The 14,413-nt window shown below is 38.7% G+C and overlaps 1 protein-coding gene across 1 annotated transcript; it reads right to left on the reverse strand.

Moving 5' to 3' along the window:
* Positions 1-5,172: 5,172 nt before the first annotated feature.
* LOC124159802 lies at positions 5,173-7,398 on the reverse strand. The gene is made up of 2 exons (XM_046535720.1): positions 7,317-7,398; positions 5,173-5,968 (listed from the first exon to the last, which is right to left on the reverse strand). The coding sequence occupies exon 2, from the start codon at positions 5,954-5,956 to the stop codon at positions 5,651-5,653; it is 306 nt and encodes a 101-aa protein (XP_046391676.1). The 5' UTR covers positions 5,957-5,968; positions 7,317-7,398; the 3' UTR covers positions 5,173-5,650.
* Between the last annotated feature and the right edge of the window lie 7,015 nt (positions 7,399-14,413).

Consider the following 14,413-nt stretch of genomic DNA (forward strand, 5'->3'; position numbering starts at 1 on the left):
AAATTTTAGGTAGGTGTGATGGTTCTATTATCTATTTAGTATATTTGTACACTAAAACCGCACTGATATATAAAAACTCTCCAAAATAACTTTCGAATAACCCTTTCAAAAAGCATAAGGTTCCCTTTTATCTTCTAAAACCTTTATTTCATTAATTTTTTTACAAACTTTGTAAAGTGATTAAGCTGTCAATAAAGCAAATAATCAGAGCTTAGAATTTTATAATTGTTAAAAATAATTTGGTTCAAGTAATCTGAGTTTTTTTATGACACCTTTCATATACACTGCGAGATAGACGCGAGCGTTGTGGGGGCCCTATAACCTCGGGGGCCTCGGAGATAGCCGACCAACCAACCTGACCAGACCGCACCGATCGGACAACAATAAATAATTATAACTTTATGACCGAATGGATATCATCCATTTCTTCAACGGAAATTTGACAGTAGCAAGGATAAAATACAACCTCTGCCACTTTCCCTGCTTATTTCCACTCTTTGCATAAACTTGCTTAGAAATAAATGTATTAAGGTAGACTGAGTCATTTATGTTAAAAAAATTAGTCGCTAAAATAATTCGGTGTTAATTTTTTTATTGAGTAAACTATATCTATTATTTTGATGGTATCAATGGACCTTTCACAAAATAAAAATAGCAATTGGCTCAGATTCGAATCCCCTCCTTAACTTCAGTGCATCAAATGCGCGTGAAGTAATCCTACTCACCTACGGAACCACATACACATTCCGTGTTCACGGTGAGTCCAAATATGAATCTGAAGAGAGGAAATCCTCGCCATGGAGCTCGCAAGGAAACACACCGAAAGCCCAACCTGTGCGTGGACCTGAGTTTCCTCAGTGCATTTTTCTATTCTCATTCCTCATTCTATTCGCTAGGGCATTTGAGCCTGTAGTTTGACTCTTGTCTCGCTAGCCCGGTCGCCCCTCGCGTCCGTCCTCGTCGGCTACTGCTGGCGTACTGGCGAGAGATGCAGGCTACCTCATGTGCCAACCTTCTAAGTTTTTACCGACCCTACCACATCAGTTAAGTGGGGCTCGTGGGTGTCTGCATACTTTTAAAAACGATAGTACCTACCTTCATCACTAAATGGCTAAAGGCACTGAATTTGTGCGAATAGAGACGATGAGTTCAGCTGAATTCAACAGCGTCCACGTCTGTTATTCTAATGCAGGCTATAAACATTACCTGCTATTTATATAAAATTCCACTCACTCCATGTTTCAACTATGAAAAATAGATCATTATACTGAACTTTGCGTCATCGCCATTCGCGAAAATGCGGTGCCTCCATCAATGGCTCAGCTCATCATCAATACTTTCTTGCACTTGATATTTTCATCTCTTTTTTTGGTGGTTGTCGAGTGATCGACAGTCGAATGGTGATGGTTAAATTTCTGTCAATTAGCCAACCGATGATGAATCTCCGGCTTTCTCTCCAACTCTGTTTATGTGTTTGGCGGCAGGAGTCGCGAAGGTGGAATCGCACGTATTCCGTGCATTCGAGTGATTGTGAGTCCGTGACGTGAGGAGCATCGCAAAGGCGGTGAGAGAAAGTTTTATTGAGCGGTTTATCACCAGGGGGAAAGGAAAAGCTCGCGTTTAATTCTCGGCAACTCAATCGATCCCGGTGGAGATTCATCCTTTCGCTTTCTAATTGATTGTGGTTTTCGGATGGGTTCATGTTTTTAAATTTTGGCGAGAGATACGCACTCCGTGCTCAAATCTTTCCGTATGTCATGAGGTGGAAACATAAAAATTGGTGATGACCGTTCCTTAGAAGAAATTAATAAATTCCTCGATGTTGAGTGAAATTCGGACTATTCCACTATGATGCATGTACTTAGTGTGACCGACATCACTTATATATATGTTTTTACATACGTTTCCATTCTTTTTATATGTTTCATTTTCTGAAGTTCATTTTTTTGTTGCATTTGCTTTTTGATTTTTTAGTATTTTGTGTTGCGTTGGCGCCTTGGTTACAGAGAGAAAAACAAAGGACACTTTTGGAAGAAACCATGTTGATGTGAAAGGGAAAAAGAAAGATAAAATTGTGTCAAGTGATATTGAAGTTTTCCTTTTAAATAATCGCTTTGATACATTAACTATTATCTTTTTATCAACGTTTACATGATTTTCCCGTAAGCCACTCTAATTTTCGTGTGTTCGAAATTACAAAATAAAAGAAAAGCAAAAAACAACTCTTTGTTGGCAAATGTATGATTCTTTTTCAGTTTAATGAATTTTTGGTTTTTTATTTTAGCGTACAATCAGAAAAAATAAATCGTTTTTTTTTTTTGCTCTCCTGAAAAGTTGCTATTTTTGAGATACGTGTTGTTAGAACTTAGTCATCGATGTACTCAACTCATTCATTGCCCATGGAAATACTAATTCCTGTCTCAATTCGTCCATAAAAATCCCAAAATCCGCAAAATGCTTGTTGGTTGCTAAGCTGCGCAGTCACTGCCGTTGAATATGCCGTCAGCAGTTAGCCTGATTGGAATATTTTTTTAAACATTCGTCTATGGAGCAATGAAAGGAAATTGGTATAAAAGATGCTCTTGGGATATTTACTCCTATTTAGTATCGTTTTATTTATCTTTTAAATAGGACTTGTACTCTTTCATGCCGTTATAAAATCAATTATTGCGCGTTTCTTGATCATCATCAATTGGGTTCCCAACTAAAATATCTACATCTACATAATACCCCGCGAGCCACCTCTAGGGTGTTTGGCAGGGGGTGATCAATCACCAGCATGCAGCATGCATTTGACTCCCAAAATAGCAACGCATGAATATGAAGAAAAAATAGCAACGTATGAGAGTAACTACTCAGTTTTTACCGCATGTTACCCTTGACATTCATATCCCTTGATTTTATATTCGGTGGTGCTGAATGGACACTACAGGAATGCAGACATGAGGTACCTTACTGCAATCAATCTATGCTGGTAGTTTGGTACTCCAAGGTGTTACGTCAGTTTTGTAACCGCTATTATGTAGAAATTATCCCTCAAATTTCTTCTTCCCAGACTAAGCGTTTGGCTGTGGCAGAATATTAATTCCCTGCCGTAATCCTAATTTTTTTCTAATCCCCCTTTTTGTTTCGTATTCTTTTCATAGCTCATAAATTCTCGCCTCATAACCTCGAGCATCTTTCCGATGCATACAGATTAGGCACGCCTCCTCTGCTTTCCAAGTATGCCGCGCTAGCATTTTCTTTGTACTTCGCTTCATTGTTCTTTCAAATTTTTCAAATGTATAGTAATGCGGGGATTATGAAACTGCTGGTGTAATACTTTCGAGGAAATGGCTATAAAATCTTAGACTCCTCACCAAAAATCAAAAAATATTTTTTTTTTCCAGCTATCCCATCTCAATGTGAGTGTTTTTCTTTGAAAAGGTGCAACACTCTAATGTGAATACGTCTGAATAATGTATACCATTGCTCCTACTCGTTTGTAAGAGCCGATAGGTCCGAGAAATGGATGTATTGAGGATATTTTGACAATTTAAGCTTGCATTGGTGTCATCTCGCGGAGCATGAACACGTGTTATCGCTATCGCCACGTACTTCAATTTTAATTGAATCCCTCAATTCCGTATAATTTCTCGCAATGCTCTTCATAGTTAACGCAAAATTGATTTTTAGGAGCGGAATACGATGAAATAAATAGAAGAGGGTCAACATAGAAGTTCCACCTCTGAATGAATTTAATGTCATTTTAAAGAATTTTTCAAAATGTAACTTATCTTTTTGCACTACTCACTATCGTTCAAGAATTTAAATTTTAATCCCATTCATTTTGGAAATTTTAATAAAGTATTACAATTTCTACCACGCCTATGGCGATATTTGTATGTGTTGAAAGGTGTTGATTGTATCTGGAGTACAATCATCGTTGTGAAGAAAGAGATGAATGGTGTTTTATAATAACTGAACCATGATAAATAAAAAGCGTTGAGGCTTCACTGTGCTACTTTCAGGGTTAATAGTGAATGAATGACGTAAACCTGGCCAAAAAAGAATTAGAGTGAAAATATTGCTGATTTACCTACACCAGAGCTGTCAGGAAAAGTGTTCGTTGTAGAAATATTCATGAAGTATCCTGACGATGTTAAACCTAATGTTGTTTTAGAGGACGTAAGGGCTTCACATCTAAAAGGAATGGATAAGCCATAGAAATGAACGGAATATTGTAAAGTACACTATTGAAGCTGTGATTCCAAAATTCAACAGTCCTGGTCCACCCAGGGAATTTTTGAGATAAATTATATTCTATGTGCGTCCTTAATATCGTCATTTCAACTTTTCCTCAAAGATAGACATGTTACTCTGCATACCACTCATTGAAAGAACAATATCTTAAAAGAAGAATTAATAGCCCCAATGATGTACAAAATAATTTTTCATCCTAAATACTCACCATTTGAATCTGTGTAAATCATGACTTTTTTGTTTTGAGCTATGAATTCATGATGGAACCTCCTTACATATGACTATTATAAGGCCCCTGGGGTGGCAAATGACACCACTTCCCTTTCTTCCTCCCACTTCAGGGGGGTTGTTGGTATCTTCCCACCCTCCTTTCACCTTTCTACCGCCGCTTCTTTCCACCCTCCTCACCTCCCCTCCTCCCCCGCGGTCGTCAATAATCGGGATGAGCGCTGGCTGCAACCAAGGGGAGGGAGGAAGGGAACCTGCTTTGATCTTTAACCCACTTGGTGGCCGCCTGCCTTCCTCCTTTCACTTGGCCCCAAGTTCTTATTGGCGCGCTCTAGCCTCCTTTCCCGCCGTGACTTCATCGCTGTTCGTCTGCTATCGCCTCTCCTCCGAAAACTCCTCCGCCGCTCCGAATACAGCAACAACGATTCCAGCTAGGAAGAGGAGACAAGCCCACTCGTCACCTCTCTACGTGCAAACGGAACGCAACTCGGCCGATGCAGGCACGTATCACACGCACGATCGTGATGCCTGGGATCCACTCCTTTCACCCCAGGAAACAGTCCCTACTTAGCCGCATGCATCACCATGCACACTTTCGCGCGTCGTATCGAGTCGATTGCAGTCACTTCACTTTCTAGCACCATCACACGTGCACCCTAGCTGTTGGGTTTGGTGGTTGAAATGAGAAATAATGACGAAAAATTTACAAAAAAATACTTATAAATTTATTAATAAAAAAATATAAAATCATAACATTGGGAAAAGATCATTTCCGAAGGGTGTCCGTCTACAGAAAAGCTCGTGCTGCGTGGGCAACGCAGGCATCATTCCATTACATCTCGCATGAGATAAACGAAAACAGGAAAGTTAATTTTCCTCGAGTTGTTTTCCAAAACCAATTTCAGAGTGAGTTATGCTGCGAAAAGTTGTGAGTCACAAGTTGAAAGTATAAATACTCAAGGAGATTTCGATGCCTGCGTTGCACACCACCATGGAAAATATTGGATGAAGGTGAAGGGAAAGTATTTTTTCGTAAAAGATGGGCAAACAGTAGATACGCGGATTAAATTAACACTGGGGAAAGAGTCTCTAGATAAGTCCAAGTAGTGAAGAGTGGGGAAGGAGTCGCGGCTCGGGGGAGCCAGAATGTTCGCTGCGATGTCTAAATGTTTCGGCCTTCTTACTGCCTGCCCACTTTGTCCACCTGAGCCTGCAAGTTGTTGACCACCTCGGGGGGGACGTTGGCGGCCTGCAGAACCTCGAACAGGTTGACCCTTTGGTCTCCAGGGATGGATTCCACGGCAGCTATCTCCACGCCCTCCTGCACTTTTTGGATGGTCGCCCCTTGCGGGATCAGGTATGAGTTCTGTGCTTGGCGGATCGCCTCGTCCGTGAAGAACTGCCCTTCCTTGGGGCCGCCCTGCGGGTGTGCGGTGGCCACTGCCAGGAGCACCAGCGCCCATGCCAAAACCATTTTGCAGGCCATCTCTCGTTTTTCCTGCCAAATGTAACGGGAGTCCGGCAATGAAAATGTCTGCAAGCTGAAGGTCAGTGAACTTCTGTGAAGTTCTGTCATAGAGTAATCCACAAACCGAACGTGATAATGATAAGAACTGAGAGCAGTTTTCGCCACGCTTGGAACTTAAAAAGAGAATATATAAGCCTCTCCTCAAAGAAACAAAAGTAAAGTATTTTTCAGTCTTACTGGAGGAACAACCTCTGGGTATTAAAAATCCAATCCCACGATAAGGCAATAAAAATGAATAAGTTATTTTGACATGTATTAAATATTTAGAGTTCAAGAAACATAGCTCGCAGTATCGGGTTTTATATTTGAATGGTAATAAAAGAGAACCATTAATTAATCATGAGGTCTGATTTTTGGCATAGTAAACACGAGTACTTCAAATTGACCCATCTTACCCATGCTCTTTTCTTTAACACGGAAAATTTAACTCAAGGTAAAGACAACTCAAATACTTTTCGTCATAAAATTTTCTCAATCACAAATTTTCGTTTATTTCTCTAAGGAAAGGAGTGTTGAGATACAAAAATTTTCATCGATTTTCTTGAAAAATATTATATCAATTTAGCCTGGGGTAGGAAGGACTTAGGCGTTTCTTGAACACTAGAGTGACTTTAAGCGTGTCTCCTCCTAAATGCAACGACGCAAAGCTATTTTACAGAGAGATTCTATGGATTAGGTTTCTCAAAAGTTATTAAAAGACTAATTTTGTTCTTCTACAGGCAAAAAATGGGAATTTAATCACAGAAAAAATGTCAATATGCTACGTAAAGATAAAATGAGGCCAAATTATAAGCGTAAGTATTTTATAATAAATACTTATTTTTTGAGCTAAGGCCGCAGACTTTTTACTTTGTGAAATATTCGCTTTCAAAGGAGATCGTGTATCAAAGTCATATAAATAAACTTGAAAGAGTTTTCGCCGACACCTACAGAAGAACTCCCATTGACTTCTTTTCGCCATTTTTATCACGATTGAATGAAAATAGTTGCAATATTTGGGTACGAGGTTCTAAATTCCTCAAAATAGATTTGGCCCCCACAGCATTGTGCATCGCGCGAACGTTCGCAATGGCAAAATTCTCTCCTTCCGAGGGTAAAGCACCCATTTTGTGATTTCTGAGTTCATTTCACGTCGATACCGCACAAACAAAGTTTTTATGCCGATTCGACTCGGGAGAAACAAAACTATTGATGTTAAATTCTCTTATGATAGAGGGCCACGCGAATAGGTTATTTCGTTCTTTGCAAAAAAAAAGTTGTAAGTTGAAAAGGCGCGAGATTAGGGGAAGACTATACTTGGAATCTCTCAAGTACCCACCTCTTTATCTGCAGGTGTCCAAAAGCGATGAGATCTGTGCCACTTCCCTTCCGCCGCGGAGTCCTTTATAGAATTGGATGGCGCCGCGGCGAATGTTGCCCCTTATATCGGGCTGCGGGGGAGGGAGGAGAGGGGCAGGGGAGGAGGAGGCGGAAGGGGGTGGAGAAGTTGGGAGGGGGCGGAGGAGAGAGGGTTGAAACCTCAGGACGGTGAGAAACTTTGGGAAGAGCTATCCAAGGAAGATACCTGCGAAGCGACGCGACAAAGAACCGATTAAATACGTCTTTACGCTCCTGACGCTTCATTAGACTTTGAACTCCTTTCCTTGAGATAAAAATGTATACTTGCCTGCTGGCTGAATAAGGTTATCATAATACCCATTACATTCGCAATTAAAAACTAATTTGCTATGAATAGATGCTTCACCATGTTCATACCTCTCCCATTAAGGTTCAAACGCTTCCACGCAAATAAAAATTAATCTATTCCAGTTGTTCGGAAATAATTTAAAAAACAGTGACTGAAAAATGTATTGAATTTCACTTTGTTGGTATTCGATCATTCTATTATTATGACGATATTAGTGAATAATTCCGGGTTTATCATTACAAGGCAATGATTTTTCAATTCATTGTCACATCTTGTTAATTAATCTTATCTTCAAATTCATTTCTTTTACTTTCACGCTACAAGTGGAATTTAGATGGAAATAATGTTTTTTCTTGGAAAATTTATTCTTTTACGCGAAAAACATTCAAGTAATTAGCCAATAGATCCAAATATTACATTTTTTCCACCAAAAGCACTGTCCAGCCTCATCCTTCTGTATCGGATGTAAAATCTATGCTCTTTTTTTGGCGAAACGTAGTTTAAAATTTTGTGTTTCGAGCATTTTTGGAATATTATACACGAAACCTCCTCAAATTTCCAAGACCGATAAAAATAGGATGCATGCTTTTATGATGGCAGCTCCTAGTAAGGTATTTACCGATGTACAAATTCATCCCCTGATACTTATGTTTATTCTAACGAATTCATTATTACTATTCATTTTATTTTTTTGTTACCTATTTTATTATTTCGATAATATGTACATTCGTTGTATTGGATAAGACGTTCCTGCTATGCCTCTTATCACCGTGAGCGTATGTATTCCAATGATGTAATGCAGTTTTGGGATCGAATATTCATCAATAATGGTGATGGCCTTTTATGAGAATCAAATACGTGTGTATAAAATTTATATTGAGTTAGATGAAATCAATACTTAACTGCGAATACTTCACTTAATCAACTGCGAAAACTGCATAACTAATGTAGCATCACGCCCAAACCGTAACCTTAAACCGCTATTTTTCAAAAATATTTTTTAATATATCATGATCTAGAAAAATTAAAGTAATGGATATGTACGGAATTATTCGATCGATTTATCAAAACAATTCCATGCAGGATATTTTTGTAAAATACTCAAGAGGAAACATGCGGTTATCATAACCTGTGGCGTGCGAGGAATGGCCACTCAGTGTTGATAAGGAAATTCTCCTGAAAATAAGATGACCTCAGCTTTGAACCCTAACCACGAGGAATCTCTCGCATATGTTTCTGCGATGACGGCCATTTTCGGCAACTTTCGAACTCATTTGAAAGTCTTGGTAGAATAGATGGCATTATCATGGGGCAATTTTAGATTCAATAAAATTTTAATCGGGTCATTGGATTTATATCTATGGCCAAATACAGCTCATTAGCATCTTAGAATTGTAATTTACGAAAATTCCGCAGAGAATAATTTGGATTCGAACCCGGATCCCCCGATTTCCGGTCGAGTACTTTAGCCAGTTACGCTAACGAGGCGTCATTCTCCCCTGTGGATATTTGCGGGTGACTCCCGTAAAGTTATGACCGTGGCTAGTCCCGGTATACTTAAACTCGATCTCGTAATCTTTCAGGAGAACCTTTAAATTTATAATTTTAGGAAAACTTGTTGTGGGGCCACCATTTCGTGGGACTACTTTATAGGCTCGTAAATTATCCAATATGAATAAAATTTACAATAGCGGGGACAGCTTTTGGTCATCATTTATGGTCATAAAAACCAAGGAAAACTTGTGAACACGTGCTCGTCACACCATAATTTCCATCGTAACGAAGCGTCGCACAAAATTCTATGAGTATATTTTTCGTGATTATATCTTGGGCCAGTCGAATGGCATTGAAACCAGCCACCCACTTGTTCCATGAGTCATTAAAGCCACATAATTTTGATATTTTAGTAGTGCAAGCGACAGTTTAGGTAATGGCGGTCATTTAGGCTAGCCGGGAATACTGATGAAAAAATGATGATTTGGAGAACAGGGAAGGAAAAGCAAAATTTTAGTTCTTCAATCGTAATCGAATCGAAAGGCATTCATCTTATAATTTCCTTCGGGATGATGGCCTAAAGGACTAAACATGTAGATATAATTCATGTATGATTCGTTATTTCTATTAATGACTAACTACTACAACAACTGCACAGTATTACCCTCCACTGGACTTTTTAGTATCTCATGGTATGTAGAAACTGAGCTAAATCCATCGTAATACCCCGATTTCCATTGGTATCACCTCCAACGCCGGTTGAAATAACTCGAAGAGAAAGTGATGGGTACTCGCCGCTAATGCCGGCCTTTCGTCTGATGGGACATAAATAAAATTCCGAGTGGAATGAGATTACATCAAAACACTCTTTCTGCCTTTGGCGCTTCATGAATAAAAGAAACATTTATCCCAATTTTTTTATAAAAAATAAATTATTCAATAAATATAATTTGAAACCAAGTATAAACCTACATAGAGATATCCAATTTAAATTATGGAGAAGCAGTCGATTAAAACAGCTGTACCCAGAAGGAAGTTCCTGTACCAAAATTTATAGGAAGCATGATTTTACGGGTCAGGGATTCAGAAGGATGAATGGGGAGGTGCACAGTCAGGATTTAGGGAGGCGTTCGAATTTGGCTCCCCTGGATTAACCATTAAGTTCGTGAAATATCGAATATTATCTCATTGACAAAAAATCATCCCTCAACAAAATTACTTCTCATCTATCTCGCTCAAGCATAATGGTCTAATTCTTCTGTTTGATTCAATATTAATTATAAAAAACAAATCATCCGTCCCGCCATGATTGCTTTGTATTTCAACATATAGCATTATATATGGCTGGAGATGGACAGAAATGCTCACTAATGGCCAACTGATTGCAAAAGATTCCTGCGTCCGGTAATGTGCAAATACATTTCCCTTTCTGAAAGGTCACAGGAACATTAAGACATTACGGGTTATTATTGAGAAATTCTGTCGTTTTGGCCATCATTAATCATGACGTACAGTGGAGTTATACCTCTTTCTGTATCTTTAAAGAAGCAAAAAAAGCGTTGCCTTTTTTATATCATCAGTCAAATTTTATTTTTCATAGTACTTAAAACACAGATAGCCGCAAAATAGCATTTCCCTTCGTGAATATCACCTATGGTGCGGAGAAAATAATTCTCTGATTCGGAATAATCCAAAAAAAAGTTTATTTCAACTACAGTAAATAACTAAGGAGCACTTGTTCCCCTTAGAAGAGAATATACAGTTGCCGTGAGGGTCAGGAAAAGCTAAAAAAAAATAGTATATCAGAGCTAAATCCGCTAAATCTTAGAAAAACATTAATTTAAAACCCAATCAAGATATATAGGCCATAAATTACTTTTACTGCTATTTATCTCGTGTTTGTGACGATAAATACGTCACCAAAATATTAACGTCTCTTTTGAGTGCTTTTTTAGTAATTCAGCAAAATAATTTTTCCTTTCCTCCTCATACCTTTGGTTCATATGGCTAGTGTTCTTTCTGTTTCGCTTATTAACGTTCATTTCTCTCTGTAAACTTCATCAAATCATTTCATGTTTGCCACTCTATACATAGAGCCTTTGAATTAAATTACTTGATTATGAGAAAGCTGTTTCCCTATGCAGGTGGAGATTTAAACGGCCGGTACATTTTCTAATGTTCAGTCAATTTTACTTAGTAACGTTCATTTTTCTCCGTCAACCTCATCAAATCCGTTGGCACATTGTACAGAAGAGCCAGTGAATCAAATTACTTATTGAGACGAGCTCAGTTTTCCTCGTGCAGGCGGAGATTTCAACGGCAAGCACACGAGGAGGAAGGAGGGGGTTTTAAAAATTGGATCGATAAGAGGTGGTGTTGTATACATGCATGATCTTCCCCTCCGCGATGAAAGTGATGGGAACAGGGTCGGTCGGATCATCGATGGAAGAGGAGGAAACGAAATTTCGCCCCGGAAAAGTGATCTCTCCCGCCTCGCGGCCTCTGAAGACGCTATCGTGCATGCGCTGCCTCTTTCTCCTCGGCCGAACATGAGGAGGCTAAACACTCTCCAGCCGCCTCCGCCGCGATGACCCGGTTAGAGCGGGAAAGTGGCGCATCCGCATCGAAAAGTCATCCTCACTCACAACACACGGCTCTTTCCTTTCCCTTTCCTCACTCCCTTTTCCAGCCGTACCCCTCCCCCCTCTAACCACACCGACACTAGTCTTTTCTCTCTATGCACTACCCCTGTCAACCCAATGACAATTGATACTTCCACCTCACGTGAGTTTGCCTTTCATCAAGAATAAGTAGGTTACCTATTAAAGAACCTCCCTCAAGCTTTTCATTGCCATCAACATCTTCCCTTCAGCCACCATTTTAGAAATTAATAAAATTTCCGGTGTCCCTACCCTTTTTCACAAGATGATTATTGAGTTTTTGACAGAATGTTAGGTTTGAAAAAATATGGAGCTAAGCTTGGAGTTTTTTATTGTCAATACAACCTTCCCTATTACCATCGTCTTGAAAATAAACAGCATGTATAGCAGTGGCTTAACTATGGGCGGATGAGGGGATAGATTCTCCCAAAACTTCAGAGAATTTTTTTAAAATATTTAAAATTAATGTTTGAAAGAAAGCTTCCGCGGAGTGGTGTCGATGATTGGCTGCTTTCAGGTTCTCTCTCAGGGATTGAACAGACTTGGGAGAGAACCAGAAAGCAGCTAATCATTTAAAGTTAATGACTAGTTTTGACATATCACTGCTCTACATCTACTTAAAGCTAAATTTTAGTGACAAAATTATGTAAAATGTATTTATAGGCATGTCATTTCTCAAAAATTTTCCCGGACTATTGCCTGGTGGAGGGTGTCGTCACCCCAGGCCATCCCATCCCCCCAAATCATATTCCTAATTAGGTCACTGATGTAGAGAGACTTTTTTCGTCTCCTTACCCTTGCCGGCTCAATCACAATTGATACTTCGGCCCCTCGTGAATTTGTCTTTCGTCTAGAATAAGTAGGTTACCTATTCAAGAGCGTCCTTCAAGCTTTTCATTGCTATTAACATGTTCTCTATTACTACTGTCATACAATTTTTTGTAATGTCTTGGGCCCCTACTCCCCCCCTTTTCCACCCATTGATAATTGAATTTTGGACCGAATAGGTATAAAGTTTAAAAAATATATATTGTCAAGCTTAGAGCCCCATATCAGTAGTTTTTCATTGTCATCGCCACCTAATGGTCCTTAGTAAATACTTATTTTCATCTTTATAAAAATAGGTAGCATTTAGAGGTATTTTCCACGTCTCCCTATCCTTGCCAACCCAATGACAATTGACACTTCGACCCCACGTGAATTTGTTTTTCATATGGAATAAGTAATTCAAGACCCTCCTTCCAGCTTTTCATTGCCATTAACATCTTCCCTATTTTTACCGTCATAAAAATAAATAAAATGTCTAGTTAGCCTACCCCTTTTCACCCAATTATCATTGAGATTTTGATATCTAATTGGGGTTTGAAAAAATATATTTTTAAGCTTAGAGCCCTATAGAGGGAGTCTTTCATTGTCATTACCACCTTAATGCCCTTATTAAATTTCTTATTGTTATCGTCATAAAAATAAATAGCATGTACTTGTACAGGAACTTTTCTCGCGTCCTTGTCAATTCAATCCAACGCTAAATGAGTGTGCGTTTCATGTAGAATTAATAGGGTACCTAATCGAGAGATTCCTGCAATACTTTTATTTCCATTAACATCTTTGCTAATACCACTGTCATGCAAACAAATAAAATTTCTGTTGTTCCTATCCTTTTGGCCCAATGATCATTGACATATGGAAAGCTCATGAGGTTCGTGTGCGTGATCTGTCAAGCCTAGAGCCTCTTCCCTATTGTAAATAAAAAACATGTAGAGGGATTTACTTGTCTCCCTACCGTTTTAAACCAAATGAAGATTGACACTTCACCCTAACGTGAGTTTGTCTTTCAACTAGATTATGTAGGGAATTTATTAAGAGCCTTCTTCCAACTTGACATAAAAATCTTCCCTATTGTCGTGAAAATAAATCAAATGTTAGGTCTCCCTACCATTTTTACCCGATGATATTTGACTTTTTGGCCGCATTTGAGGTTTTTTAAATCTATGATAAATGGGATATTATCCCTAGACCTCTCAAAAAACTTTTCATAGTCATTACCACCTTTCCTATCGTCATCGTCTTAAAACCTCTGTCTCACTATTTTACTGCCTGAAAAACCAAGCTCAATAAAAGCCTGCACTGACTATAAATGGTAAGTCATACATTTGAAGTTAATCTTTTATCTCTTTAAACAAAAAAGGTGAATCTTTTGAATCAAAAGGGGACAGTTTTGGTCTCGGATATTAGCATGAGCAAAGAATAAAATTTATTTTATTATTACATTAATCTTTGTGAAATCAGTACCGAACCTTGTTCAATAAAATGTGTACTTTCATCGCGAACTTGATGTAAACAATTCCGAAGCCTTTGTTCCTTAACTAATGAAAGCTTGAAGGTCAAGGGTGTGAGGGACAAGCTTAGGTGCGGAAGAAGACAAGGATTTTCTACAGTGAGAATTTTATTATTCCCGCTTCCCTCGTATACTCCTGACATTATACTCAGCATAAGTGGTGAGAATCGAGCTCTATATTTCAATGATAAAGATATCATTGACTGGGAAACGCCCTCGCATGATGCATTATGGTA

Source organism: Ischnura elegans, chromosome 5 (assembly GCF_921293095.1).
Source record: "Ischnura elegans chromosome 5, ioIscEleg1.1, whole genome shotgun sequence".
NCBI lineage: Eukaryota > Metazoa > Arthropoda > Insecta > Odonata > Coenagrionidae > Ischnura > Ischnura elegans.